Source organism: Protopterus annectens, chromosome 6.part1, assembly GCF_019279795.1.
Source record: "Protopterus annectens isolate FY-2018-M chromosome 6.part1, PAN1.0, whole genome shotgun sequence".
Taxonomy (NCBI): domain Eukaryota; kingdom Metazoa; phylum Chordata; order Ceratodontiformes; family Protopteridae; genus Protopterus; species Protopterus annectens.
In genome coordinates, this window is record NC_056738.1 from 352,410,506 (window position 1) to 352,437,936 (window position 27,431).

A 27,431-nucleotide genomic window follows, 5' to 3' on the forward strand; every position below is an offset into this window, starting at 1 on the left:
TTTAGTTCTGCGACCTTTGCTATGCGATCGCTCCACTACTAGACTCATTTTACCCATCTTCAAAGAGAGCTCCTAAAAGAGTTAGGAGACACTCTGCAGGGTAGTACAGATGGAGGTGTCTCTGAGAAGGTGACGGCCCAGCTTAATACCCTTAATTCCATAGTTAACTCATCCATATGGCTCATTTCCTATACAGCTGATTGTTCGAGTCTGGCAGCGGGTTCAGCAATAGCTGTTTGGTGACATTCCTGGATGTGCTTATGCTCCTTTGTGGAAGCCTTCAAATCTTCTTTCATTAACACCCCATTCGATGTCTCATCTCTTTTCGGGCCCAAAGTCAAGGAAACTCTCACTAGGTGTGATCAAGAGGGAAAGACTCTATCTGCCGTAGGAGTCCATTTTTCCACTCCTACTAGACCATACTCTGAAGGGCAGAAAGGTGGAAAAATGTGGTTCCGGAAGTCCCAGGTAGCTTTCCAGAACACACGTAGTAAACCCCCCTCCAGGGTCAGAGGAGGGGTAATAATGGAAGACGCTGCCCTGGCGGCAGAGGGGGTCTGCAAAACCAGGACGACAGGGATCAGTTCTTTGGTAAGCCCTACCAGTGCTCCTGAAAGGAGGCCCGACTGTCCTACTCTGGAGGCAGTAGGGGGTCGCTTGTCTTTGTATCCGGACACCTGGCTAGGAATTACAAAAGATTCTTGGGTACAAAGCATTGTTACAAGAGGTTCCATCATCCCATTCTCAGAACCCCCACCTGTTCGGAAAAAAATCCCAGACGTTCCACCCAGTCTTTGCAGACGCATTTAAGAAGGCTTCTACACCACAGTGCCCAGTGATTTTTCTCCCAACTAGAAGCTTGGAGGAGTGTAGTAATTTGGGGAGTTTCCTCATCCTCAACCTCCGCTTTGAGGGCAGTAAGTTATTTCAAGAAAAGCATCCAGGACTTTCTAGCATTTGCCACACATGTAGTATCTTAGCCAGTTTTCAGCTTTACCCTGCAATATCCATTCTAACAAAACTATTCACAATGCAATGGATCGTTCAGCCAGGACAGCAGGCATAATCATAGCTGTGATATGCCAAGCCAGGATGTGTCTAACTGAATTTGCTGATGATGCAAAAGCCAGTTTTGCGATTGAGCCCCTTGATGGAGACATGCTATTCAGACAGGCAATTAAAAAATGAAATGGAGAAATAGCAACATGCAGAGCACTGCCCTCATAGCTTAATGTGGTTGCATTTCATCCTCTGCAGTGCATTTATTCTATGACAGAGAAGAACCAGCATGAAATGTAGTTCAATCATGGCCAACAGCTGCAAGACAAAGGGTTTTGGAAGAGGTTGCAGGGGTTATGGCAACTTTTAAAACTGCCAATCTAAAAGTGGGCAATCTGGGTAATGCAAGCTACTCTATATAATGGAGACAAAACAGTCTAGAGTACCTTGGGTCTGCAGGGGGATGACAGTCTGCTGTTTCACTGTAGAGGCAGTTGGGGAGCATCTGTCCCTCTTTTGGTAGGTATGAATGACCATTACATGGAAAATATGGGTTATGATGGTCTGTTTGCATTCTAGATATCCCACCCTGTTAAAAGGCTGTGATAGGAAATGAAGTGTCAAGTCTACTATGAAAAAGAGCAAATTTAAACTTAAGACTGGGTTGTTTGTTTCCCAAGGAAATGAAAGCCTTCAGACCTTTTTTTATCTGAACAACCTAAATCTATCTGTTCTAAATCAGCCCTTTTGCCCTAGTCACAGTGTAGTCCATCCTTCCATGTCTGCAAGGAGATTCAGTATGCTTTTTGGACCTCCAGGATGCCTACCTTCATATCAAATTAGCAAAGGAGTTGAGGAGTTTTTTAACTTCTACATAAAGGCCAGTTTTTATTAATTTCAGTCCCTTTCTTTTGGTCTGATGTGATCCCCAGAACGTTTGCAAGTGCAGGGCAATTGTCACAGCATAACTCAAGACTGCAAGACACAAGATCCTTTCCATACCTGGACAATGGGCTTCTGGTGGCCTTCAAAAAATGGAGAGTCTAAGATTTTCTACAGGCCAGCTCCTACTTATTTTTCTGTCTTTAATGATAATGGTGGCCACAGTGAAATCCCAGGTGATACCAATACAGTCCGTCTAACATTTATCATGTGGGGAATGGACACTTCTTCCACCTAAGAGGGTCATTGGTAAAGGGGAGGATCCTTGATAACCTGGGAAAATTCTCACAACTGACCTAAGTGTTGCCAGTGTTAGTTCTGAAGATGATGGCAATGGAACTACCAATACAGATGTAGTTTTACAGTAAGTACATAACTTCTGTTACTTTTCGTAGTTTTGAATATTCAATATAGTGATAGTCCTTTCTGTTCTTCACATTGGAGAAAGGCTGTTCATTCTTTGGACCAGTGTAATGTGTAACAAAAAAAAATTCTGGTCAGCTGCATTAACATTCATATTAATTAAAAAGCTGTGCTCCACTTAATATTTTTCAGTGCCAAATTAACAGTAAGAATAACAGCCATTTTTCCAAATGTTTAACTTGCTGTGCATTTAATCACATCCAATACTTTTAGTTTACATATCTTTGGTACTGTCCTATTTTTCTCTTTAACTTATTGATACAGATTTGACTTGGCATCAACTAATTTGAGGCAATTGGCATTTACGTGTAGATATCGATAAGCAAATTCTGCTTGCTTTAACTGCTGCTTTAGTCAATTTTTTTTCACTTTGGTGTAGACTTCTTTGCAGGGAATTGCTATTTCAGAATTCTCTAACTTCAAAATAGATGACAGGTTTAAAAGCAATTTAACTAGGACATTGGTGGCAGCTACTTTATCAGTTGTTAATGTTTTAATGGGCTTGTTTTATTTTGTCAGTGGTGTCAAAATACTGTGAATAGAGACATGGGTTTGAATTTGGGATTCCATTATTCTCTTTTAGAATTGGTGTCCCTTGAGTAGGCATTTTGCTGAATTAAATGCCTAATTAAATTTATGTATTCATTTTCATAAGTTTTCTATAACTGTATTATTGTTACCTGCTCGTAATGATGCTTATATTTATCAGACTTGTTTATATAAGTAGTGCTAAAGAATGGGGAGAGTATACTTTTGTTGTTTACTCTAGATTACTCCATTTTTAGAGGTAAAACAACAGGTGTATATTTTTTAGTGTACAGCCCACCACATAGTGTGGCTAACATCTAATATATATTTCCAAAAAGTGGAAAAAACTTCTGGTGAACATGTATAACATTACACAGAATGCAAGTATTTTATAGTAGTCTCTTTGAGTGTGGGTCTGGGATAAGTCCTAGAAATAAGATCCATTTAAAGATTTTCCTTAATTTATACTTTTGTATTTTGCATTAAATTTCAACTGTAAACAACCATAACTTAGTAGCATTTGTAATGTTAACACGTTAATGGGTTTACATAAGTTTGAAGTGCTAATATTTCAAGTTCTGATTGCAAGGCAAAGCTTCAGTAACAAAACTTTGTTTCAGAAATATACATATGCCCAAGTAATGCTCCATCATTACAGAAATTGAGAGCTTAACTGTTCTGCAGTGAGGGGATGATTAGTTATTATTTAGTGCACAAATACTTGGTTAAAATTCACAAAAAATAACTGTTAATCTCTGAGGGTTTACAGTAATCATACCAAGCAAATGTAGATTAGTGGGTGTACATGACAAAATGTTTGAAAACTCCCAATTTAAAGTCATCTTGCAACCAGTTTTAGAAAAATCTGCTAACAGAGGATTTGTCAGAAAAGACAGGCATTTTGTAAGAGAAGCATCACATGATTCTTTAGTGTGTGCTTCCTTTGGAAACTGAGAACTCAGAATAGTTAAGACTTCTTTCTTCTGTGGTGACTGTGGTTATGACAAAGCTGCTCCTGCTGACAGGTTAGTACAGATAAGAACCAAATTATTTAAACGTCCATGATGACTGAGAAAATGTCCACACTGCCCATTAACATGTCATTTGAACTAGAGGGAATAGTATACTGGACTACTTGTCTAGGGGCCTAACCAGTCTCGTGTGTATATGATGAAGACTGTGCCACTGTTCTGCATTATGCAGAACCATGGTTCATCCAGTAACCATGCCATTTAAGTTATTTGAAGTGTTTGTTGTGACAGTGTGGGAAGATGTTATTCCAGCCTAGTTTGTGACAGCCCTGAATCATTGGCATCTGAAGCGTCAAAACGTTTCATCATATTAATTTAGTGTCAGTATTTGCTTTGTGCCATGTAGTTTCTGGATGAAAGGGATTTCTAGATTAATTTGCAGTGGTGACAGACACTGCTATGGTCAACCTGGAACGGTTGGCTTTTATTTCCCTTTCACTTAATTTCATCTTTTGTCTCCTAGCTGAGTGAAAGGGCACGAGAGAAGAGAGTACCAGCAACTCGCCTCGGAAGACTGGCAAATTTTGGAGGTAATTGGCTAGTTGTGTTTTAAATGCTGTTACCATGTCTTGGTTTGCCTTCTAAAGAGTACATTTCTTAACTGACTCCATGACCGTGAAAGCTGTGGTCTATTTGCTAACAAAATACTTGACAGGATGGTCATGTGCTCACAGATTTCTCAAGGGTGTAGTCAAGAGGGGGGCTGCAAAATGGTGTCTGAGTGTCATTTGCAGTTTTAGTGGTGGACATAAGGTTGTATTAAGTTGGACAAGGTCCTGGTATTATGCAAGTCATGCTTCATGTAGAAAGATGTGAAATATTTGTTTGCTTGTTTTGTTAACCAGATAAATGAATTAAACCAAATGAACCATTTTTAGTTATGACCTGTGTTGAAGGCAAAGCATGAGACAGGAAATGATATAGTATCAGCTATATCAATAGAGCACTTAAACTGTATAAGCTGCTCAATTTTAAAGTACAACAAAAGTGACAGCTGTGTCAGTAGAGCAGATTGAAACTGTGTTGAGTATTATTAGAGTACACAAAATATGTTTGTAAACATGGGCTGTTTATTACATTACAAGATTGTTAAATAACAATACTTGAGAACTTTACCCTACTTCCTGAAATACCATATATTTAAATATATTTGAGAATAGAGTTTATCCACTATAAAGCAGTGATACTGTCTGTATATAATACATTTATTACTCATTTAGTATGATGAGAGTAATTATCTGTATGTTGCATATATTTACAACTATGCATAATTTATTTGCTTTAGTAGAACCACCCTCTCATTCTATATAAGATATATCTGTAAGTATTTTATTATACAGATGTATTGTAGAATTATAAGTATAGAGTTATCTCTATTTAATATATATTTATACCAAAGCATCCATCCATCTGTACATGGCTGCCAGAAGACCCTGTTCATATAGAGTACACTATATTTAAAGCACTTTATATTTGTGTAAGAACGCCTTTGATAAATAGTAGTATAGTGTTCCGAGTGTCCTATATTGTATATATTGGTGATCTATATGTAGGACAGGAATATGAAATAAGCCCTGTTTTTATACAAATTGGTGACCTATATCTCTGTATCAAACTGCTTATACATATATATTGATCTATCACTATCTGTAGAATATATATATTATGATCTGAATGGGCTGCCCAGAGAGATTGTTAGAATTGTGACTATTATGTTTGTATAAAATTGTGCCTGGAAGTATCCATATGATGTGTGGCGTGCTTACATTGCATATATTTGATTGACATATGAAAGACAGAAATGCAACAATATGATTTGCTTCTATGGGGAGGAGCACATACTTCCCTCGAATGAAACTGTTTACATTTATGATTCTGATTATTAATTTGTGATTTGGTGGACTTTAAATTATTTAGTAATGATATATATTTTATAATACCTGGTTGTTTATCATATTTAAATGAAGAAAGTGGGAGAAAGTAAACCTGAGTATTTGCCGAGTGTGATGACGTCACTGCGCATGCGCAAAGGCGCTGTAATGATGACGAACACACTTCTCTCATTTTTAACTTTTGGAAATGGAATATAACATAACGATGGTGCAATACAAGTATATCTTGAGTAGGTTACACTCGCTGGACAAGTTTAACAGTCGAATATGTGGTGGGAAGAAGTTGAGTTTCAAAATGAAATCTGAATATATGGCATGGGTAATTTGTTTGCATTTTAAACGAGAGCTTTATTTACACTGTTAGAAGCAGTAGGGATATATAGAATGTTAGAACTAGATTCGTTATTGTAATAATTTTTAAGTAACAGCATATATCTGAGCAAAGCAGACAACACAGTGCAATATGACTCTAGCAAAGAATATATGATGAACAGTGACTTTAATATCATTTCTATTAAATAATGATGTCTAGCATAATATATAGCATTTGACACGCTGCTGATAGAAGCAATGTTCTTAAACATGAAATGCTTGTAGAAGTTTATGAATGCTTTGATTGCTGAACAAGATTTTTAAATGTGATATACAAATGTATTTTAAAAGTAATACTATGCAATATAGAGGAAGGGATGTTTTTAAAAGAGGGTGTGTTTGAAGCAACTTGATTGACTGGGAGTGGTCTTTCACGTTAATGAGATATACAGGGAGAGCTTTAAAAAAACTCTCTTGTGTGTTTTTATATTTGTATATGGTCTGAGGAAGCCACGGATAGTGGTGAAAGCGCTTACCGAATATTAAAGTTCTTATTTCATGTGGTCTGGAGCTATACTTCGTATAACTGCTACCATAATCTTTTTTGCTACTTTTTGATGATACTATAAAAAAAAGGTAATGTAAAACTTAATATGATAAAGCTAAAAATCAACAAGTTCAAAAGTTTAGGATATGGTTTAGGAAAGTAGCATTGTCTATAGAGTGATTCCAAGATGAGGATCAGTAGAGTGATTCCAAGATGAGGATCAGTAGAGTGAAAATAGGTTGATGTGAGTTGACTTGAAATTGCAATCACCTGCTTCACCACTGCCAGATTATTTAGTGGGATTTGTGTTAGAGTAATAGGGGAGCAGAACCCCATGCTTTTCACCTCATCAATGTTGGGGGGGTACTTTGGGATCCTAGGCCTTGTTAGATTTCCCATTAAGATCTAGGCTACATTTGACATTTCTCAGAGTTTTCAGAAATTCTTTTTGACTCCCTACAGCCATCAGCTACTCCCATGCCTTCTTTTTGTTCAGTGTGTTTGCCAGACCCGCTTTAGCCACCCCTGGACTAACTACAGCCCATGATTTTGGACAGTGAAGAGACTGAGGCATTTTGGGCAGTATCATCTTGCTGCTGAGGAGAGTTTCTCCACTATTCTACCTCTTACTCAAATGAACTATTCTACGTCTTGAGCACACCCAGTAATGCCTTGTGGGGCAGTAGGTTCACTGGGCATCAGTGCTGAACCGTCTTCTACTTTCACATGGGATGGGGCTGACACAGTAAGACTATGTCACTCACCTGCAGGCAGCACCTTATGGTTGTTTCCGATCAGTGAGATCAAACCACAGGAGTGTGCTCCTCGGCATGTACACCTACCATCTCCCCATGAGCATGAGTGTGCCCATAATCAGTGCTCGCGTTGTCAAGTACCCAAGCCACTGTTCGAATTTGTGTTGCCTGGGGCAAAGTCAGGAGTTCATCTCTCAGTCACTGGAATAAGCTAGAGTTTTCAGACTGTTCTTCATGTTTCAGTGTTGCAGTCCTGACTTGTGGGATTTCGTGCCATAAAAGCCCTTGACTACCAGAGAAAAATTTTCCTCCTACTTAGGCTGGCAGATTCCTTAACGGGCATCAGTATGCTTGTGTGTAAAGGGAGCCAGCCTACAACAAGTAATTACTCTTTTCTTGCCGTCGGAGCCCGAAGCAGTGTTTCAGTGCATTGGTCAGTCTTCACCAGAGAGAAATTGTCGGAAAGATAAGTATCCCACTGGGGAACTCCTTTCTTTTGCTTTAAACTCATGTCAGATAAAGTAAACAACTGTCACTGCTGTGGTAAGCAAATCCCACACAGACTTTCACTTGCTTTGTGTCACCTGCTTAGACCTAGTTCACGACATCCCTAGTTGCCGCTTTTGCATTCACTTGAACTCTAGGATGATCAGATGTAGGGCTGAGATTTTAGCTAGATTCCTTAGTATTGAATCTTCTCATCAGCTGGTCTTGAGGTTGAGCAGCCTAGGCATAAGAGGGGAAAAAGAAAAGAGACCCAAGCTTAGGCTCTCAGATGACAACCATTCTCTGTCTGTTTCTCCATCTAGGCTTGTGATTGTTGAAGAAAGTGAGGTGCTTTCACATCTCCCTACTCTGTCTGAGGTGGTGCACAGGCTTTTGTTGAGACCCATTCAGAGTCCGACATGCCTTCGGGTCCCTCGATCTCTGCACTAGCCCTTGCTTTCAGCCCTTTGGTTGGGTCCTGGGCTGCTCAGCAGGCCTCAGCTTCCAAAGAGTGCCTTCTTCCCGGTGATGCTGCTTTGCAGCTTAGGCTTACACTGGTTCATCTCTCTTCCAGAGAGACAGGCATCAGGATGTCGGATATCCCTAGGCTCAATACCAAAGTGACTCCTAAGAAAGGTAGCGCTGCTGGGCCTTCACTTAGGCCTAATGGCTCCTTTTCACAGGGATACCAACAGGACGTAATTAAGACTAGCGGAGGACCTGATCTCTGTAATTGGGTCTAGACAAGCACCCTTGGATGCCTTCCCAGGTAAAAGGAAAAGGGGTCCTACCTCTGAAGCCTTGCCAGTCCCTTTTGAATCTGAGGATTCAGACCAAGAGGGGTCTGGTTATGAAGAAGGACCCTCCATCACATATTTTGAAGATTCAGATTCAGAGGAGAATCTGCGCTTAGACCCCCCCCAGAGGATATCACCTTTGGAGCGACTTTCCATGCCATGAGGGAACATGGGCACAGGAATACCCTCAATTAAAAAGGAGAGTTAGGGAGTTCCTGGAGATGCCAAAGCACAAACCTATTGCAGTTCCACCCATTTTATAGGTAGTTGAGGATGTTTTTCAGGATTCCTCCTTGAATCCTGTTCATCTTTCCCCAGCCCCTCGTAAACCAGACAGGTTCTACAGGGTGCAGGATTCTCATAAGATTCCTATAAGTATCTTTTCAAAAATCCATCTGCTGTTCCAGTGGTGGTCACTCCAGGACCCAAAGGAGCTAGAGACTATTCCTCTAGAAACCCTTTACCTACAGGTAGAGAGCAGGGCCCTTGATAGATTTGGAGAAAAAGTTTATACATCAGCCATCCTTACGGTGAGGGCTGTCACCTGCCAGTTTCACATGATTAAATATCAGCAAACCATTCTGGATCAGCTAAAACAAAAGGTCTCCTCTCTAGAGAATAACAATTTTTCTAAAGAACTTTTGGATCTCTGCCACTCCAGTTCTCAGGTAGCCAGGTATTCCTTATTTTTTGGCTATTACGTTATGGAGGCTTCTAACTGCGCAGCTGTCACTGGCTCAGTTATTAGAAGGCATGCATGACTTGGGAAACAATTTCTTCCTGACCATGTTAAATCTAACCTTCTTGATGCTCCTCTTGACAAGGAATTCCTTTTTGGACTCAAAGCTGCGACTGTTCTTAAAAAAATGGAAGACAAAGCTAAGTCAAGCTATGAAAGACTTCCTCCAATTTCAGCCTCCTAGGTTTACCAGGAACTTTCCTACTAAACATTGGCCCTTTTCCTCCCAACCTAGAGGCAGACCAAGGAAAACCCACCAGGAAAGGACTCATAGGCACCAACAGCAGCTGCAGAGATCCAGACAGTGGTCCTTAGAAACCTTCAGGAATGGGAGTTCTTGGCCCCCCAGCCTTCTGCCAGAGAGCAACAGTGACTCACTGACACCCCCCCCCCCATGGACTTGGAGGAAGGCTGTCTCTGTTCAAACAAAACTGGACTTGCATCACTTCAGACAAGTAGGTTCTAGACATTATTTCAAATGGCTGCAAACTCACTTTCAAAAAGCCTTTAAAGCACTCAGGCTATCCAGATATTCCTCAATCAAAAATCAGAGGCTGTTTTTCAAATTCACAGTTTGTGTGCTCAGGGATCAGTGTAACCTGTTACAGAACATCAAAAAAGCAAAGTGTCCTACTCCAGGATGTCCTTCAAGGATGCATCTGCAGTCTTTACAAATGGGTTGTCCTGTCATCAGGCAGCCCTTCGGTCGGCCGGATTCCAAAGTCTGGGTCTGGCTTCGGCTGGTGTCGCACTTCACCCGACGTCATAGCGGCAGTTATTCGGGTATAAAGGCATCAGCCGACGCCATTTTCCCCAGTCTTTCTTGCCGCGTGGCGCCCGAAGCAGAAGCTGTTCGCAAGTGCCGGTCGGTCAGATCCAGAGATTACTACTACCGAATACTACTTCGAAGACTTCTATAAAGCTAAGTACCCCGTTGGGGACTCTTTCTTGCCTCAGCCGATGTCAGAGAAAGTTAATAACTCTTTATCTTGTGGGAAACAAATACCTCATAAAGATTTCCACTCCTATTGCATACATTGTTTAGGCCCAGACCACGACGTAGCAGCTTGTCTAGCCTGTGCTTCTTTTAACCGACGGACGCTTAGACGTCGGTCGGACTTTGCTGAACAGATTTTCGGCTCCGATTTTGCCTACATTATGCCGTCGGATCCTCCGACTACGCAAATTACCAAAAAACGCAAAGAAAAGGACCGACACTCACGGTCCGCGGTTTTGGCCGAAACCGCGGTTAAGCAAACCACGAGTGTCACGGTTTCGGCCGAAACCAAGCAAGCGGTTCTTTCTTCAGCCGATAACATGCCTTCTACCGAGGCCTCTTCTAACCTGGTAGAAACGGCTTCTGAAATCCAACCTTCTGTTGCGGTTTCACAGGATTTATCAGACACCATTCCCCTGGATGTTTCAACCCCTGCACGTGGAGCTGCTAGGCCTCCTCCATCTGTGTCTATTAAGGCCTTTGCCAGGGCTAAAGCAGCCAAAGCATCAAAACCTGTGCCTGCCAAGCCCCCTTCTCACAGGCCCAGCACCAGCTCCCACATGCTTTCTTTGGCTGAGGATCTCATCTCTTTAATACGTGGAGCCCAGCCTCATCCAGACAGGGCCTCTCCCTCCTCCAGAAAAGAGGCCTAGAGCAGAGCCCCCTGAGCCAGTATCCACAGATGATTCCTCTGATGACTCAGAACATACAGACCCTCCTGAGGCTTCTTATTCTCCTTACGAAGACTCTGATGCTGAGGAGTCCATCCCTTCAGCCTCTCCTCCTGAGGAATTTTCCTTTGGGGAAACCTTGCATGCTATGAGGGAACAATTTCAGTGGCAGGGCCAAGATTTCTCAGACTCTAGAAAAAGGCTTAGGACCTTTCTACATTTGCCACAGCATAGGCCTTTAGCTATACCTCCAGTTCTTTCTGTTGATGATGCATTTAATGATGCTTGCACTGCTCCTGATTCTTTACCTCCGGCTCCTGCTAAGCCCGATAGGTACTACAGGGTCCCGGACACTCATCACCACTTATATAAGGCTCCTTTTGCAGATCCAGAGACTATCTCCCAGGGTCCTAAAGCTGTAGCCGCTACTTCTTCTAAAAACCCCTCCCTCTGAAAGGGAATCCAGGTCCTTAGAGATGGGGTAAAAAGTTTACACCTCTGCTACTTTGTCAGCTAGAGCTTTGAACTGCCAATTTCATATGATTCAATATCAAGAGTTTATGCTTGACCAGTTGACTAAAAAGCTGTCCTCTGAAGAATCTTTAGATAAAAGTATGTTCAAGAAATGGTACATAACATACAGCAGGTTAGTAACCATTCTTTAAAATGTGGCTATGATGCACTGGAGGCTTCCTTTAGATCAGCCATGACTGGCACAGTTATCAGGAGACATGCATGGTTGAAAGAACAGGCATTACCAGACCATGTCAAATCTAAGCTTTTGGATGCACCTATGGACAAGGTCAATTTATTTGGTTCCCCTGCACAGCAGGTACTAAAAAAGATGGAAGAGAAAGCAAAATCTGTGCAAACAGTGAAAGATTTCCTACAAGTTCAACCTCCAAGGTTTAGCAGGAACTGGCCCTCCAAGAATTGGTCCTTTCCGGAATCCTCTAAGGCACAGAGAGGCAGGAATAGGCGCTCTAGAGGCAGAAACCAATCCAGGGGTGCCTACAGGGGTCGCCAGTGGCAGGGTAACAACCAACGAGGCACGGATACAGCCACTACCACTACAACAACTCAATCACAGTGACTTGGCGGTGGCACCGCCTACCAGGGAACAACTAGAAGCACCCTTAGGCAGAAAGCTAACCTTATTTTCAAGAAACTGGCACTGCATTACAAGAGAAAAATGGATTTTGCAAACTATAGACCAAGGTTACAGGTTCCATTTCCATACTATACCAGAAAAGAGAGGAATGCCAAACCTACCACCTACTCAAAGGACAGAAGCTCTAAAGCAAATATCTCAATTAAGAATGAGAGCTGTGGAAAAGGTACCATCTATGGAACAAAGAAAGGGATTTTACTCCAGACTCTTCCTGGTACCAAGAAAAGAAAACAAATGGAGGCCTATTCTAGACCTGTCCGCTTTAAACACATTCCTCATTGTTCCAAAATTCAAAATGCTGACCCTACAGCAGCTTCTTCCCATGCTGGGCAAGGAGTCTTGGCTGGTAACTCTAGATCTCAAGGAGGCATACCTGCACGTCCCCATAAGACCAATTTGCAGAAGATACCTCAGATTTCTTGCAGGATCAGAGCATTATCAATTCTCAGCATTGCCCTTTGGCTTATCTACTGCGCCCAGAGTGTTCACGAAATGCCTGGCATCAGTAATCGCTCATTGCAGACTTCAGGGATTCAAATCTATCCCTACCTGGACGACTGCCTGATACAAGCGGACAACAAAACAAACTAACAGAAGACTTACAAAGAGTCATCTACCTGCTGCAAGCCCTGGGATATACAGTCAATACAAAAAAGTCAAGGCTGATTCCATCCCAAAGAATAACCTTTCTGGGTGCAGAACTGGACACATCAAAACAAATGGCATTTCTAACTGCAGAAAAGAAAGAGCAACTTCCTCTCTACTTCTTGGCATTAACAAAGCAGAACCATCTAACTGCAAGAAAAGTGCTGCAAGCTCTAGGCTTCATGGCATCCTGCATAATACTGGTCCCTCATGCCAGGCTGCATATGAGAAAGCTACAGTGGTACCTAAAGAATTTGTGGTCCCAGCACAAGCACAGCCTAGAAACCAAAATTACAATGATCTCATGCCTGAAACAGGAGTTCCTATGGTGGGCTCAGGCCTGCCAATCAAACACAGGATTGCCCTTCTGCAAAAGTCAACCAAGACAAACCATCACGACAGATGCCTCAGACCTCGGATGGGGGGCACACATGCTGGACAAGTGCATTCAAGGCCTATGGACTCAAGACCAGCTGCATCTGCACATAAATCTAAAAGAAATGATGGCAGTAAAATTGGCAATCCAGGCATTCAGACCTTTTCTCCAAGAAGGCCAGTTGATGATAAGGACAGACAACACCACAGTTATGTGGTACATCAACAAACAGGGAGGCACACACTCATACCCTCTATGCTGGCTGGCACTGGACCTATGGGATGTGGCTCTGAGCTACAGCATTCAGTTACAGGCAATTTATGTACCAGGGAAGGAAAACATTCTAGCAGACATATTAAGCAGAACTACAACAGATGCCCACGAATGGATGCTGCATCCGGACATCTTCAAAACCATCACAAGAAAATGGGGATTACCACAAATAGACTTGTTTGCATCCCCATTCAATCACCAGTTGAAGAAATTCTGCACAAGGACTTACCACCCACTTGCTTGGAAGGTGGACTCCCTCTCTTTCAGTTGGAAAAGCCTGACAGCATACGCATTCCCACCACTTCCTTTGATGCACAAGGTGCTTCTGAAGATCAAAGAGGAACGTCCGAGGATCATTCTGATAGCCCCAAACTGGCCAAGACAACATTGGTATCCACTGCTGAGGAGCATGTCCCGGGAACAAATATGGACACTGCCCAGATCCCATTACTGCTAACACAGAACAACTACAACATCCTGCATCCAAACCTAAAAACTCTGCAGCTAACTGCCTGGAACATTACATAACAGAAATTAACCCAAATTTATCCCAAAGGGTTAAAGACATAATCCTGGAGGCTCGTAGACCTTCAACAAGAAAGAATTATGCAGCAAAATGGAAAAGATATCTCATCTGGAGTACTGCAAAGGGGCAAGATGTGACACTGGTGAACATAGCCAACATCCTGGAGTACTTGGCGGAGCTCTACCATACAGACCTGTCCTATTCTTCCATCAAGATACATGCATCAGCTATTTCAGCAGAATACAGCTTGGATCCTCCTGTCTTCTCGCATCCTCTGCTCAGACAGTTTCTGAGAGGAATTAAAAATGTAAAACCTCCCAGGAAACCTCCATTGCCAGCCTGGGACTTGAATTTTGTGCTAGAAAAACTGACTCTTCCTCCTTTCGAACCAGCAGCAACAGCAGAATTACAATACTTATCCTGGAAGACTGCTTTCCTGCTGGCAATAACTTCAGCAAGAAGGGTCTCTGAACTGCAGGCATTAATGGCAGTGCAATCCTTCCTGATCTTCCATCAAGATAGAGTGTCCATGAGAACAAATCCTACATTTATGCCTAAGGTGGTATCCAGAGTCTCTTTAAATCAGGCTATCCACCTTCCTACATTCTTCCCCAACCCACAGAACAGGGGAGAAAGGCTCTTACATACCTTGGATGTACACAGACAATTACGCTACTACCTGGACAGGACAAAAAACAATAGAAAGACTGACCAGCTTCTGGTAGCATATGCAACAGGAAAGGAAGGAAAACCAATTTCTAAACAGACAATCTCCAAATGGATAGGAAATTGCATTAGATTTTGTTACTCCTACCATGGAAAGAAAACTCCAGAGAACATTAGGCCTCACTCCACAAGGGCTACAGCCACTACCACAGCTTTCTTACGAGGAGTGGCTACCAAGGACATTATAGAGGCTGCTACTTGGACCTCCGTGCATACATTTGCCAAGCATTATAACTTACCTCTATACTCTAGATCCCGTGCTGGTTTTGCCACTGCTGTTTTGCAAGGGATCCTAACTACACCATAATCTCTTCTCATTTCCTCCTCCCTAGTTTAGCTATGGTATTCTACCCATTTGTAAAGACTGCAGATGCATCCTTGAAGGACATAGTACAGTTTTGTACCTACCATAAATGTAGATGTCCGAGAGGAATGCATCTGCAGTCAGGATTACCCACCCTCCTTCCCCTCTGAGGTACTCCTAGGGTATTTGCCAATCTTCAGCTAGCTTGGGGGGGGATCTATTATGGTGTATTTGTTTGTATATATGTACATACATGCTTATTTTGTGTGTTTGCTCTCTACTATTTGGAAACTTTGGCATTTATCCAAATTTAGCCATCCAAGAGGGCACCTGGCATCTGGGGCAAGAAACACTGAGGAAAATGGCGTCGGCTGATGCCTTTATACCCGAATAACTGCCGCTATGACGTCGGGTGAAGTGCGACACCAGCCGAAGCCAGACCCAGACTTTGGAATCCGGCCGACCGAAGGGCTGCCTGACGACAGGACAACCCATTTGTAAAGACTGCAGATGCATTCCTCTCGGACATCTACATTTATGGTAGGTACAAAACTGTACTTTATTCCTGGTCCCCAGAAAAGAAGGCTGTTGGTAGCCTATTCTACATATGTCCAGCCTCCATCAGTTTCTCCCGGTACCAAAATTCAAAATGTTGAGACTTCAAAAACTATTACCCATGATAGCCCCAAAGGCCTTTACGGTCTGTCTGGATTTAAAGGATGCCTAGCTGCACATCCCAATTCAAGAATCACACGAAAGCTTTCCTCACAAGTGCTTAACCCCCCTGCACTTGCCTTCTGCAGGACCAGAGGGGTCCAAGTATACCCCTACCTGGATGACTGCTTGATACAGGCCACATATCTTCCAAAGCTTCACAAAGGATCTGAAGTTTACCCAAGACCTCCTGACCTCCCTGGGCTTCACGATAAGTCTACAAAAATCCAGCACTGTTCCAACCAACAGGATAGTCTTCCTGGGGACACTCCTGGACTGTTCACTTTGAAAAGCCTTCCTCCCCCCAGACAATGTCTTCTTTGTAATCAACTACTGTCCAAAGAGTCCAGCAGAAACAATCCATCTCAGCCAGACAGTTTCTCTGAGCACTGGGATACATGCCATCTTGCATCCTCATGGTTCCCCTAGCCAGGCTGCACAAAAAGGAAACTAAAGTGGTACCTAAAATATATGGTGCCAGCACTCTCCGTCCCTAGAGACAGAGATACAGCTGATCTCCTGTTTCAAAGAATTTGCATGTTGGGTGTAGGCTTGTGCCCAAAATCAGGGCCTTCCTTTTAGATTCACTCCCCAGGGCCAAACTCTCACCACAGATGCCTCAGAGACATCCTTGGGCACACACTTTCAACACTTCTAGTCCCTAGTGGGAGGCTCAGTTCAAGGATAGGCACATGAACCGGAAAGAGCTTACTGCAGTGTAGAAAGACCAGATAACTTTCAAGGAAAAATGGGAACCAGGGGTACTATTGGTCAGAACAGACAACACCACATTAATGTGGTACATAAACAGGCAGGGGGGCCACCCACTTTTACCCTGTATGCCACCTAACGATGCAAGTCTGGGAAACGGGGATTGCACGTTCTGGCACAATACCTTCCAGGAATTCAAAATATTCTAGCAAATTACCTCAGCAGAAAGTTGATGGCCCCACATGAATGACATCTGCATCTTGAAATTTTTCTCAGCATTGCCCAAAGATGGGGAGTCCTACAAGACAGACTTTTGCCACCAAGGAAAACGCTCAGCTGAAAAGGTACTATTCCAGGATCAAACAGAAATCAGCCTGGAGAACAGATGCCTTCTCCTTCCCTTGGACTTGTCTCTTGATGTTCATAGTGTTTCACTGTTGCAGTCATGACTGTAGGGTTCTCCCCTGCCGGCAGGCAGCCCTCGGTCGGACAGAATCCCAAAGTCTGGGTCCGGCGTCGGCTGTTCAACCATGCTCCCTGACGTCAGAGCGCCAGGAGTACAAAGCTGACAGCCGGCGCCATCTTCTCCAGTCTTTCTTGCAGTGCGGTGATAGCAGTTCGCAAGTGCCGGTCGGCTGACTCCTGACAATTTTTCCTGAAAAACTTCGGTCCGAAGATTTCTTCTCCACTCAAAGCTAAGTACCCCGTTGGGGAAACTTTTTTCTTGCTCCACTCCGATGTCAGAAAAAGTTAATAATTGTATTTCATGTGGGAAGCAAATACCTCATAAGGATTTTCATTCTTACTGTATTCCTTGCTTAGGCCCTGACCACGACGTAGCTAGTTGTCGGTTTTGTGCTTGATTCAATCAACGTACAATTAAGCGAAGGTACGATTTTGCCTTTCATTACTTCGGTAGGCGCTTTAACTACAAAATGTCGTCTGATACGGTTCCGGCTACCAGAGTTCACAAACGTCGCAAGGATAAAGACAGGCCTCCGAGGTCCAAATCTGATGATAGCGCACAAGCGGAGCCAGCTTCAGGTTCGGCCGTAGTCAGTGAGGCGCTTTTGCAGCCCCTGTCGTCGGCCATTTCAGAACCGATGGCCGAAACGGACTCTCATGAGGAGCCAACCAGGCCTTTAAATATTTCCATTGCAGGACCTTCGGACAATGCTCCTTCGGATGGGTCCGGAGCCGCTGTGCAGGTACCGGCTTCCGAAGGGGTTTTCAGGCCTACTCAGCTTCTAATAAAGACAAAGGCAAAGACTCCTTCTAAATCAAAGACTGCAACTCAGGCCTCTTCTGAACCGGCTCCCAAGTCACAGAAACAGTTACTCAAGATGGCGGAGGATTTACTTACTATGATTAGGGGTTCACATCCCCCTCCAGATAAAAGGCCAAGGCAGGATGTTTATTATGATTCCTCTGATCAAGCTTCTGTTTCCTCAGTTTCTTCTTCTGACCAGGAATATTCTTTCCCTCCTTATGGGGATTCTGATGCTGAGGAATCCATTCCTTCAGCTTCTCCCCCTGAGGATTTCTCTTTTGGGGAAACTTTGCATGAAATGAGGGAACATTTCCACTGGGAAGGACAGGAGTATTTGGAATCTAAGAAAAGACTGAGGGATTTTCTTCTTCTTCCCCAACATAGACCCCTGGCTATTCCTCCTGTTTTTGGATATTGTGGATGATGCCTTTTCGGAGGCTAACTTAACCCCTGACTCTTTTCCTCCTGCTCCTGTTAAGCCTGATAGATATTGCAGGGTTCCTGATTCCCACCAGTTTTTATACAAGAACCCTTCTGCTGACCCTGAAACCATTTCTCAGGGTCCTAAGGGAGTTAAGGCCGCTTCTGCCAAAAATCCCATTCCTACTGAAAAGGATTCTCGATCCTTAGAAAGATGGGGCAAAAAAGTGTACACTTCTGCTACTTTGTCCATTAGGGCTTTAAACTGTCAGTTTCATATGCTGAAATACCAGCATTTTCTCTTGTCTGTTTTAAAACAAAAGCTTACTTCCATTTCTGCCTGTGCAGATGATAAGGAATTACATGACTTATTGCATGCCACTGAACACGTTGGGAAGCATGGTTTACACTGTGGATTTGATGCCTTGGAGGCTTCTTGTAGGGAAGCTGCCTCCGGCACAGTCATTAGAAGGCATGCATGGCTAAAGGGACAGAATTTGCCAGAACAAGTAAAAGCTAAATTATTGGATGCTCCTGTTCAGCATAATGTTTTGTTCGGATCAAAAGCTGAAGAGGTGATTAAAAAGATGGAGGATAAGGCGAAGTCCATGCAAACAGTTAAAGATTTCTTACAAGTACAGCCACCTAGATTTAGCAGGAATTGGCTTTCGAAAAATTGGTCCTTTCCCACTTCAGACAGGCATCAGAGGGTTAGATATAGACGCTCCAGAGGAAGGCCTCAAACACAAGCTTCTTATAGACCAAGACAGTGAACTGCTTCCACCCCTAGGGGAGGAGAGGACAGGCCACAAACTCAAAGAAAACAAACTCAATGACTCCCTCTGTTGGGCTACGGGAACTTCTTGCCTGGAAGCCCCTCTCGGAGGAAAACTCTCTTTTTTTTATCAAAACTGGACTCAAATAACCCAAGACAAGTGGGTTTTGGATGTGATTTTAAGAGGTTACAAATTCTATTTTCATACCTTGCCAAGGCCAAGCGGATGGCCAGACCCTCCAAAACATCAATGGATGTAGGCCTTAAACCAGGTGGAAGCACTTTTGGCTATGAATGCCATAGAACTGGTTCCACTTTCAGAGATGGGAAAAGGTTTTTACTCAAGGCTCTTTCTAGTCCCCAGGAAGCAAAACTCATGGAGACCCATTCTGGATCTGTCGGTCTTGAACACCTTTCTAGAGATTCCAAAATTCAAGATGCTTACTCTACAGCAGCTACTTCCAATGCTGTCCAAAGATGCATGGATGGTAACTTTGGATTTAAAGGAGGCATATTTACACATTCCCATCAGGCAGGATAGCAGAAAATACCTCGGGTTCAAGGCCGGATCGAGGCACTTTCAATTCTCTGCGCTGCCCTTTGGATTGTCTACTGCGCCCAGGGTCTTCACCAAATGCCTGGCTCCAGTAGTAGCTTACTGCAGACTCAAGGGAATTCAAATTTACCCTTATCTTGACGATTGTCTAATTCAGGCAGACAGCAAGAATGTCTTACTTCAGCATCTAAAATTTCTACAGAACCTCCTCAAGTTCCTGGGATTCTCTATAAACATAAAGTCAAATTTGACACCATCACAACAGATAACTTTTCTGGGTGCTCTTCTAAACACCACAACCCAGATGGCATTTCTGACATCCAAAAAACAATTACAGCTGGCTTCAACTTTCAAAACCTTGGCAACTTTAACTCAACTATCTGCAAGGAAATTCCTGCAGGCTTTGGGTTACATGGCCTCCTGCATCCTTCTCGTACCATATGCAAGACTACACAAGAGGAAAATACAGTGGTACCTAAAAAGTTTATGGTCTCAGCATTGCCACAGTTTAGACATACTGATCTCCGTCCTTCCTTGCCTTCAAAAGGAATTTCTTTGGTGGTCCAGGGCATGTGCTCTAAACAAAGGGAAACCCTTCCATCTGCCTCCTGCCACTCAGATTCTAACCACGGACGCCTCGGATTATGCTTGGGGAGCCCATTTTCAGGGCAACTGTCTGCAGGGCCTTTGGACAATGGATCAGAAGCACCTGCATATCAATTTAAAGGAAATGTTAGCCATTCAGAAAGCTCTATTGGCCTTCAGGACTCTTTTACAACCAGGACAACTACTAATACGGACAGACAACACTGCAGTTATGTGGTACATAAACAAGCAGGGGGGGATCTCATTCTTACCCCCTTTGCAGACTAGCCATGGATCTATGGAACACAGCTCAAGCTTGCAATCTGGATCTTCAAGCTCAGTTTCTACCAGGGAAACAAAACTTCCTGGCAGACAGTCTGAGCAGAAACCTTTCGAATCCACACGAGTGGATGCTGGACACCAAAATATTCAGGATGATAACAGCAGTCTGGGGATGTCCTCACATAGACCTCTTTGCTTCCCATCTCAATCATCAACTACAGAATTTTTGCACCAGGACTTTCCACAGAGAAGCTTGGAAAGTGGATGCCCTGTAATTCAGTTGGAGGAACCTCTCGGGATATGCCTTTCAGCCTCTTCCTCTTCTTCCACGGGTTTTATTGAAGATAAAACAGGACAAGCCCAAGATGATAATCTTGCTGGCTCCAAATTGGCCTCGGCAGTTTTGGTATCCAACTCTAAAGAACCTATGTCTGGAGCCCCCTTGGGTTTTACCTCAGTCTCCGAACCTTCTGTCCCAACATCAGGGTCAGGTTCTACACTCATGTCAGAACTCGCAGCCTGGCGGCCTGGTTAATCCAGGGCCTTTGATTTCTACTTTCCTACCCAAGCAGGTTATGGATGTCATTTTAGAAGCCAGACGTCCTAGCACTAGAAAATCTTATGCTGATAAATGGAAAAGATTTTGTTCCTGGATGCAGGCTCAGGATTCTGATCCTCTTCTTCCTAACATTACCTTAATTTTACTTTACTTGACAGATCTCTTACACAAGGGTCTCTCTTTCTCTTCCATTAAGATTCATGCCTCTGCTATTTCTGCTCATTATAATACAGACCCTCCCATCTTTTCCCACCAGCTCATGAGACAGTTTCTCAGAGGAGCTAAGAACTTAAGACCTCCTAGATCTCCCATTCCTGCTTGGGATCTCAACTATGTTTTGGAAAAACTAACCTTGCCTCCTTTTGAGCCTGCTGCCTCTTCTGACATCAAGTTTTTATCTTGGAAAACAACTATCTTGTTAGCCCTTACCTCTGCCAGGAGGGTTTCAGAGTTACAAGCTCTTATGGCTGTGGAACCTTATATTATTTTTCATCAAGACAGGGTATCTTTGAGGACTAACCCTACCTTCATGCCTAAGGTGATTTCCAAAGTGGCTTTAAATCAAACTATCTACTTGCCAACCTTTTTCCCCACTCCTCAAAATAAAGGGGAAAGGATCTTACATTCCTTGGATGTACACAGACAACTACGTTTTTACCTGGATAGAACCAAGGACATCAGAAAATCAGAACAATTGTTTTTCTTATGCTTCAAGTTCCCAAGGTAAAGCCATTTCAAAACAAACCATTTCTAAATGGATTGCTCATGGAATCAGATTTTCTTATTCACGCCATGGAAAGCAAACCCCAGGGAGTATACGGACTCATTCCACCAGAGCTGCTGCCACTTCTGCGGCCTTCCTCAGGGGAGTTCCTACCAAAGACATTTTGGAAGCTGCAACTTGGAGTTCAGTGCATACTTTTTCTAAGCACTACAATTTACCTCTCTACTCTAAGTCTAGGGCAGGCTTTGCCTCTGCAGTCTTGCAGGGCCTTTTAGCTGCCCTTCTTCTTTATGACCACCTCCCTTTCTTTCAGCTTTGGGATTCTACCCTACAGTCATGACTGCAACAGTGAAACACGATGAACATAGTACAGTTGTGTACACCTACCATAAATGTAGATGTTCGAGTGTCTTCACTGTTGCAGTTTGGGTTTCCCTCCCTCCTGTCCCCTCTTATTTTTACTTTTGTGTAGTTCCTTTTTTCACCATTCTTCTGAGGTGTATTTGCAAAGGTTATGGGACCTTTTTCATTTTGGGACTCCTGACATTTGGGGCAAGAAAAACTGGAGAAGATGGCGCCGGCTGTCAGCTTTGTACTCCTGGCGCTCTGACGTCAGGGCGCATGGTTGAACAGCCGACGCCGGACCCAGGCTTTGGGATTCTGGCCGACCGAGGGCTGCCTGCCGGCAGGGGAGAACCCTACAGTCATGACTGCAACAGTGAAGACACTCTAACATCTACATTTATGGTAGGTGTACACAACTGTACTATTTATGTATTCCCTCCCTTACCCCTCTGCTACCTTGAGTGCTTCTAAAGATGAGGGAGGAGGGACCAAGGGCAGCATTGATAGCCCCAAACTAGCCCAGGCAGCACTGGTATCCTGTACTACTCAAATTAACCAACCTGAGTCCATGGCTGCTGTCTCAGAGAGTCAAACTTCTCTCTGTCTCTCAGGGCAAGGGAAGGGTGGTGCACCCCATCCTGCAGACGCTCCGCCTTTCAGTTTGGATAATTCCACAGCATTCATCAACAAGCTTAACCTAAGCAAACAGGTGCAGGATATTCTTAAGTAATTCAGAAGGCCTAGCATTAGGAAGTCGTACTCTGCTAAATGGAAAAGATTTTTCATTTTGTTGCCAGTGGCAGCACCACAATCCTTATATAGTGTAGATTGCTACCATTCTATATTACCTGGCTAGTCTGGTTGATAAAGGCCTTTCCTACTCCATTAAAATTCATGCATCTACCATTTCGGACCATATACCTGCTCTTCCTTCTGTCTTTTCACATCCCCTGTTAAGACAATTTCTTAGGGGAGTCATCCACATCAGACCGCCCAGGAGGCAGCGTTACTCCATGGGACAAATAACTTTGTTCTGGAGAAATTGGTATTGCCTCATTTTGAACCTACAGCATCTGCCCCCCTGAAGTTTCTAACTTGGAAAACTGCCCTGCTGCTGGCAATCACCTCAGCCAGGATGGTCTCTGAACTGCAGGCTGTCATGGCAGTGGGAACCATTCCTAATCTTTCACCCCTCAGAACTAACCCTTCCTTCATGCCCAGGGTGGTCACTGACATTTGTCTAAATCAGCCATTAACCTGCCCACATTCTTTCCTAACTCCCAGAACAAAGGGAAAAATACTTCTTTTTTTGGATGTGTATAGGCAGCTCCATTACAATCTTGACAGAACAAGAGCCTTGAGAAAATCTGACCCACTTATTGTGACCCTTACCCCTGGCTCTGAGGGAAAACCAGCTTCTAAACAGACCATCTCCAAATGGATCTCCCACTATGTCTTATTTTGTTACAGCCATTATGGCAAAAAATCTCCTGAGGCTGTCAAGTCACACTCAACTAGGGCAACTGCAGCCTCTTCTGTCTTCTTGAAAGGAGTCCCTACTAAGGATATCCTGGAAGCTGACACCTGGTCATCTGTGTATACCTTCACCAAACGCTACCACTTAGCAACCTTTTCCAGGTCCAGAGCAGGATTTACGTCTGCCATCTTGCAGGGTTTCTCCTCTCCTCTCCCTAAACTCCTTCCTCCCTCTTCCCACGAGTCAGTGAAACACGAAGAACATAATACAGTTGCAGTCTTCTTTCCCTCCCTCTTTCCCCATTAGACTATTAGGCAATCTACTTATAACCTTTTTTCTAGCCAAGGGAACCCCCACCTTGGCCTGTAAGGGTTCTTTTCCTCAGTTCCCTAATGCTCAGTTGGAGCTCCTACCTGTTATGGGGCAAGAAAAAAATTGATTTCATGACATAGGCAGGCTACCTTTATACCCAAGCGTACTGGTGTCGGTTAGGGCATCTGCCAGCCTGAGGAGGAGGGAAATTTTTCTCTGGTAGTCGGGCCAGCCCAGGGCTTTCACAGCAGGAAATCCCACAAATCAGGACTGCAACAGTGAATACACTCAAACGTCTACATTTGCGGTAAGTGTACACAACTGTACTTTCTTAATGTAGGCATAAAGTAGGCCCAAGTCTTTATATTAGTGCTTACTCTTTGCTTGCTTATAAAAAAGCTTTCAAGAAATTCTGTGGCGTGAGTGTAGGCACACTTGAAATACTACAGTGTGAATCAAATGTAATGGTTTTAGCTTCTAATTCAGATTTATAGTAATCTGTTCAAAAATTAGTAGAGTTTTACTAGTTGAGATAAAGTTGTCTTATCCAGATGAGTACTCTACAGACTAATTATTTTTGCATCGGCACTTGTGAATACTTGGGCAGTCTTTAATGATTTGTAAAGTGTTTTGGAGAAAGTAGAAATCCTTATATTTTAATCCGTAAGGCAGTAAAATTAAGTTGAAAGGTAGGGCCAGTGGCACAAAGCAAAAAAAAACTCACTGTTGCCCTAGTCACAAGAGTTCGATTAGTAGCTCAGGGACCTGTTGGAGCTGGCAGTGGAGATGTGGGTAGTAGCATCCTTAGAGAAGAATGTAGAGCTGAGGAAGAATTGACAAAATCCCTGGAGAAGGATGGTGGATGCTTTTGTGGCTTGGGTTTGTTTGGCTTACCAAACCTCTTTTGGATAGTTGCTTGTGTTGGAGCAGGTCCACAGAAGCATGTATTTAACATGAGGAAGGTATAGTGGCCCTACAGTGACCTGACTGACATGTTCCCTCTGCCCAGGGCAGGTGTTTGGATCACAAAACACGTGCTTACTGCTGGGATGTCAACAAAGGGCACAGACTACCCTCATGGGTTCCTGAATGAATGCCTGGCCATATGGCTCTCAGCCATCTACTGGGTGTACCCTGTGGTGGGGGGGGGGGTTCATAGTTTGATTGGGGTAGGTATGATGATGACAGGGCATGAGGGAAGCATACAAAAAAAAAATTGTTAATATATATATGTTGATGGCTTCCATTTGAAAAAAGAATGAGCAAAATTTGTGTGCTGCATTTGTAGAACAGGTTTTGTATTGTCACACTTCACAGTGGATGTCAGAATGTAATTCTCACATGTAGTACTTTTTTTGGAAGTACTGGAACTCATGCAAGCACACTTTCTTTTAAAGTCCATGGTTACACTGAAGTGTTTGCTTTGGAGTCATTAACTGCTTGCATTACAAGGATTCTTCACAACATTTGGTTTTTCATGCACCAGCTTTAGCCACATTGCTTTGGAAAAAATGGAGAGTATTCCCATATAGAGCTGTTTACGTGTGTGTGTGTGTGTGTGTGTGTGTGTGTGTGTGTGTGTGTGTGTGTGTGTGTGTGTGTGTGTGTGTGTGATGATTGGGTTTTTGGAAACTCAAAAATACTGGAGAGGACCATATGATAGAGTTTCCGAAAACTCAAACATCAAAAAACCCACAAAAATCTTTTTTATATTTCTGCAAGGGGGCAAACCCTCTGTGCCCCCCCACATTATGCAAATTATATATGCCAACGCCGACATCACACTACAGTTAGGAAAAGGGTAAATTTCCTGATCCTTGCTGTACCGCGATCACCATTCAACAGCTTTGAGTTTTCAAAAACTTGATCATATGGTCTTGACCATATGGAGTTTGAGTTTCTGAAAACGTGATCAGCTTATCGGGACCCATGTGTGTATGTATTCTTTCATAGCCTTCTGTAAGAATGCACTGTGTCTGTTCATTGTCATGCTTGGATGCCTTTTACAAAAATTTCAGTTCAGTAAAACAACATTTTGTCTTTTACTTGTTTTACCTAAACTGCCTGTCAGAGCTGTTTACATCTTGTCTTTGTCTGTGGTAGAGTAGAACAGTAATGCCAATATATTCCATGTAGCAAGGTGTTTAGTCTGATCTAAGCTTTTAAAAGTAGATGTATTCTGTGATTTTTATAGTACAAAAGATAGGGGAAGATATTGTCTTAGCATAGTGTAGATATATTGGTTAATATCCTGATTGGGTTGTATATGGGTAAAGCTTTGGCATTGCTAGAGTAGCTACGAGAATGACATTTTTGATTAACATTCATTTTTGTGCTCATTGTCTACAGGCTTGGCATTTAGTATTGGGATTGGTACTGTCGTTGAGGCAGTTAAGAAGTCATTCCGAGACGAACGTAATGAGAAAGGTGAGATTTGCCTTTTTTACAGAAACTGTAGCCATGTATATGCATTTTAGTCTGTGCAATTTGTAGTAACTCTTGTAAATGTACAATGCCTTCTTTGCTCCATCAGTATCAGCTATTATATACATACATATGTATTCTACTTTCCTCTAATGTAGTATTGAATTTGTAGTATGTTTCTAGTTCTTTAGTCATTTCACTTGTTTCTTAGTTCTTATTTTTTTTTTTGGAATATTTTGGTTTGATTTATTTCATGATGCTGCCTCTAAGCAATAAATCTCTTTGGCAAGTAAATTGCCTTTTTTGGTGGCCATACTTGTTTAAGGCAGTCATAGATGTGCAGTTCTGTTGCTGATTTAGTATGGCCACCCAAAGAAAATGTTAAAAACACTGCTTAACTAAAAAATTTAGTGAAACTGGAAGCCGAATTAGACCGGTTCAGGAATCCAGAACTCCCAAAAAGATCAAAGGATATGCAGTAGCCAGGAGGAAACCAACAGACCTGGTAGGTTGTCTTTCTGTCACTTGCAGCAGCCTACATATAAGGAAGTACACGCCTCAACGCTCATGTTTCTTGGGGTCCTATATGAAAAGTTACTGTCTTTTCAAATTTGGGGTGTACAAATGTCGTTTATGGGTCATTAATACCTACAGTTAACCTGGCATGGTTCTGTCTATGAGATCAAATGCATGGGTGGCATAGTCGTCATCTCTCTCTGTTTTTTTTTTTTTTTTTTTTTTTCAGAATTGTAATAATGTACAGCAAAATGGAAAAACTTTATTGTAAAATTAATAAAAGGCATTGATAGTAGTTACTGCAGCTTTACACACTAATGAGATGCAAGCGTAAACAGATGCTTGCAACAGCTAAGTGGTGAGAGAACACTATCTCAATTACAATGAATAATATAAGTTACAAAGTAGCAACTGTATGGTCAGGGGCGGCTCGTGGCATAGGGCTGCCGGACTGCAGCCCCCTCAAAAAGAAAGAAAGAAAGAAAAAGAAATGAAAAAATAAAAAAAATATTTTTTTAAAATTCGCGGACTTCGCGCATGCGCATAGACCGAGTCGGTCTATGCGCATGCTCAGGGCAGCCCGGCCGTCCCCATAGGGGGACACAAGGAGCGTCTGTGCAC

At 42.9% G+C, this 27,431-nt stretch overlaps 1 protein-coding gene across 1 annotated transcript in view; it reads left to right on the plus strand.

Annotated features, from left to right (window-relative positions):
- Positions 1-27,431, plus strand: part of LOC122805293 (atypical kinase COQ8A, mitochondrial-like) — a 740,997-nt gene that overhangs the window by 264,809 nt on the left and 448,757 nt on the right. Inside the window, exons 4-5 of the mRNA XM_044075380.1 lie at positions 4,387-4,453; positions 26,220-26,285. Of these exons, the coding sequence (XP_043931315.1) occupies positions 4,387-4,453; positions 26,220-26,285 (133 nt within the window). The remainder of the gene's footprint in view (positions 1-4,386; positions 4,454-26,219; positions 26,286-27,431) is intronic.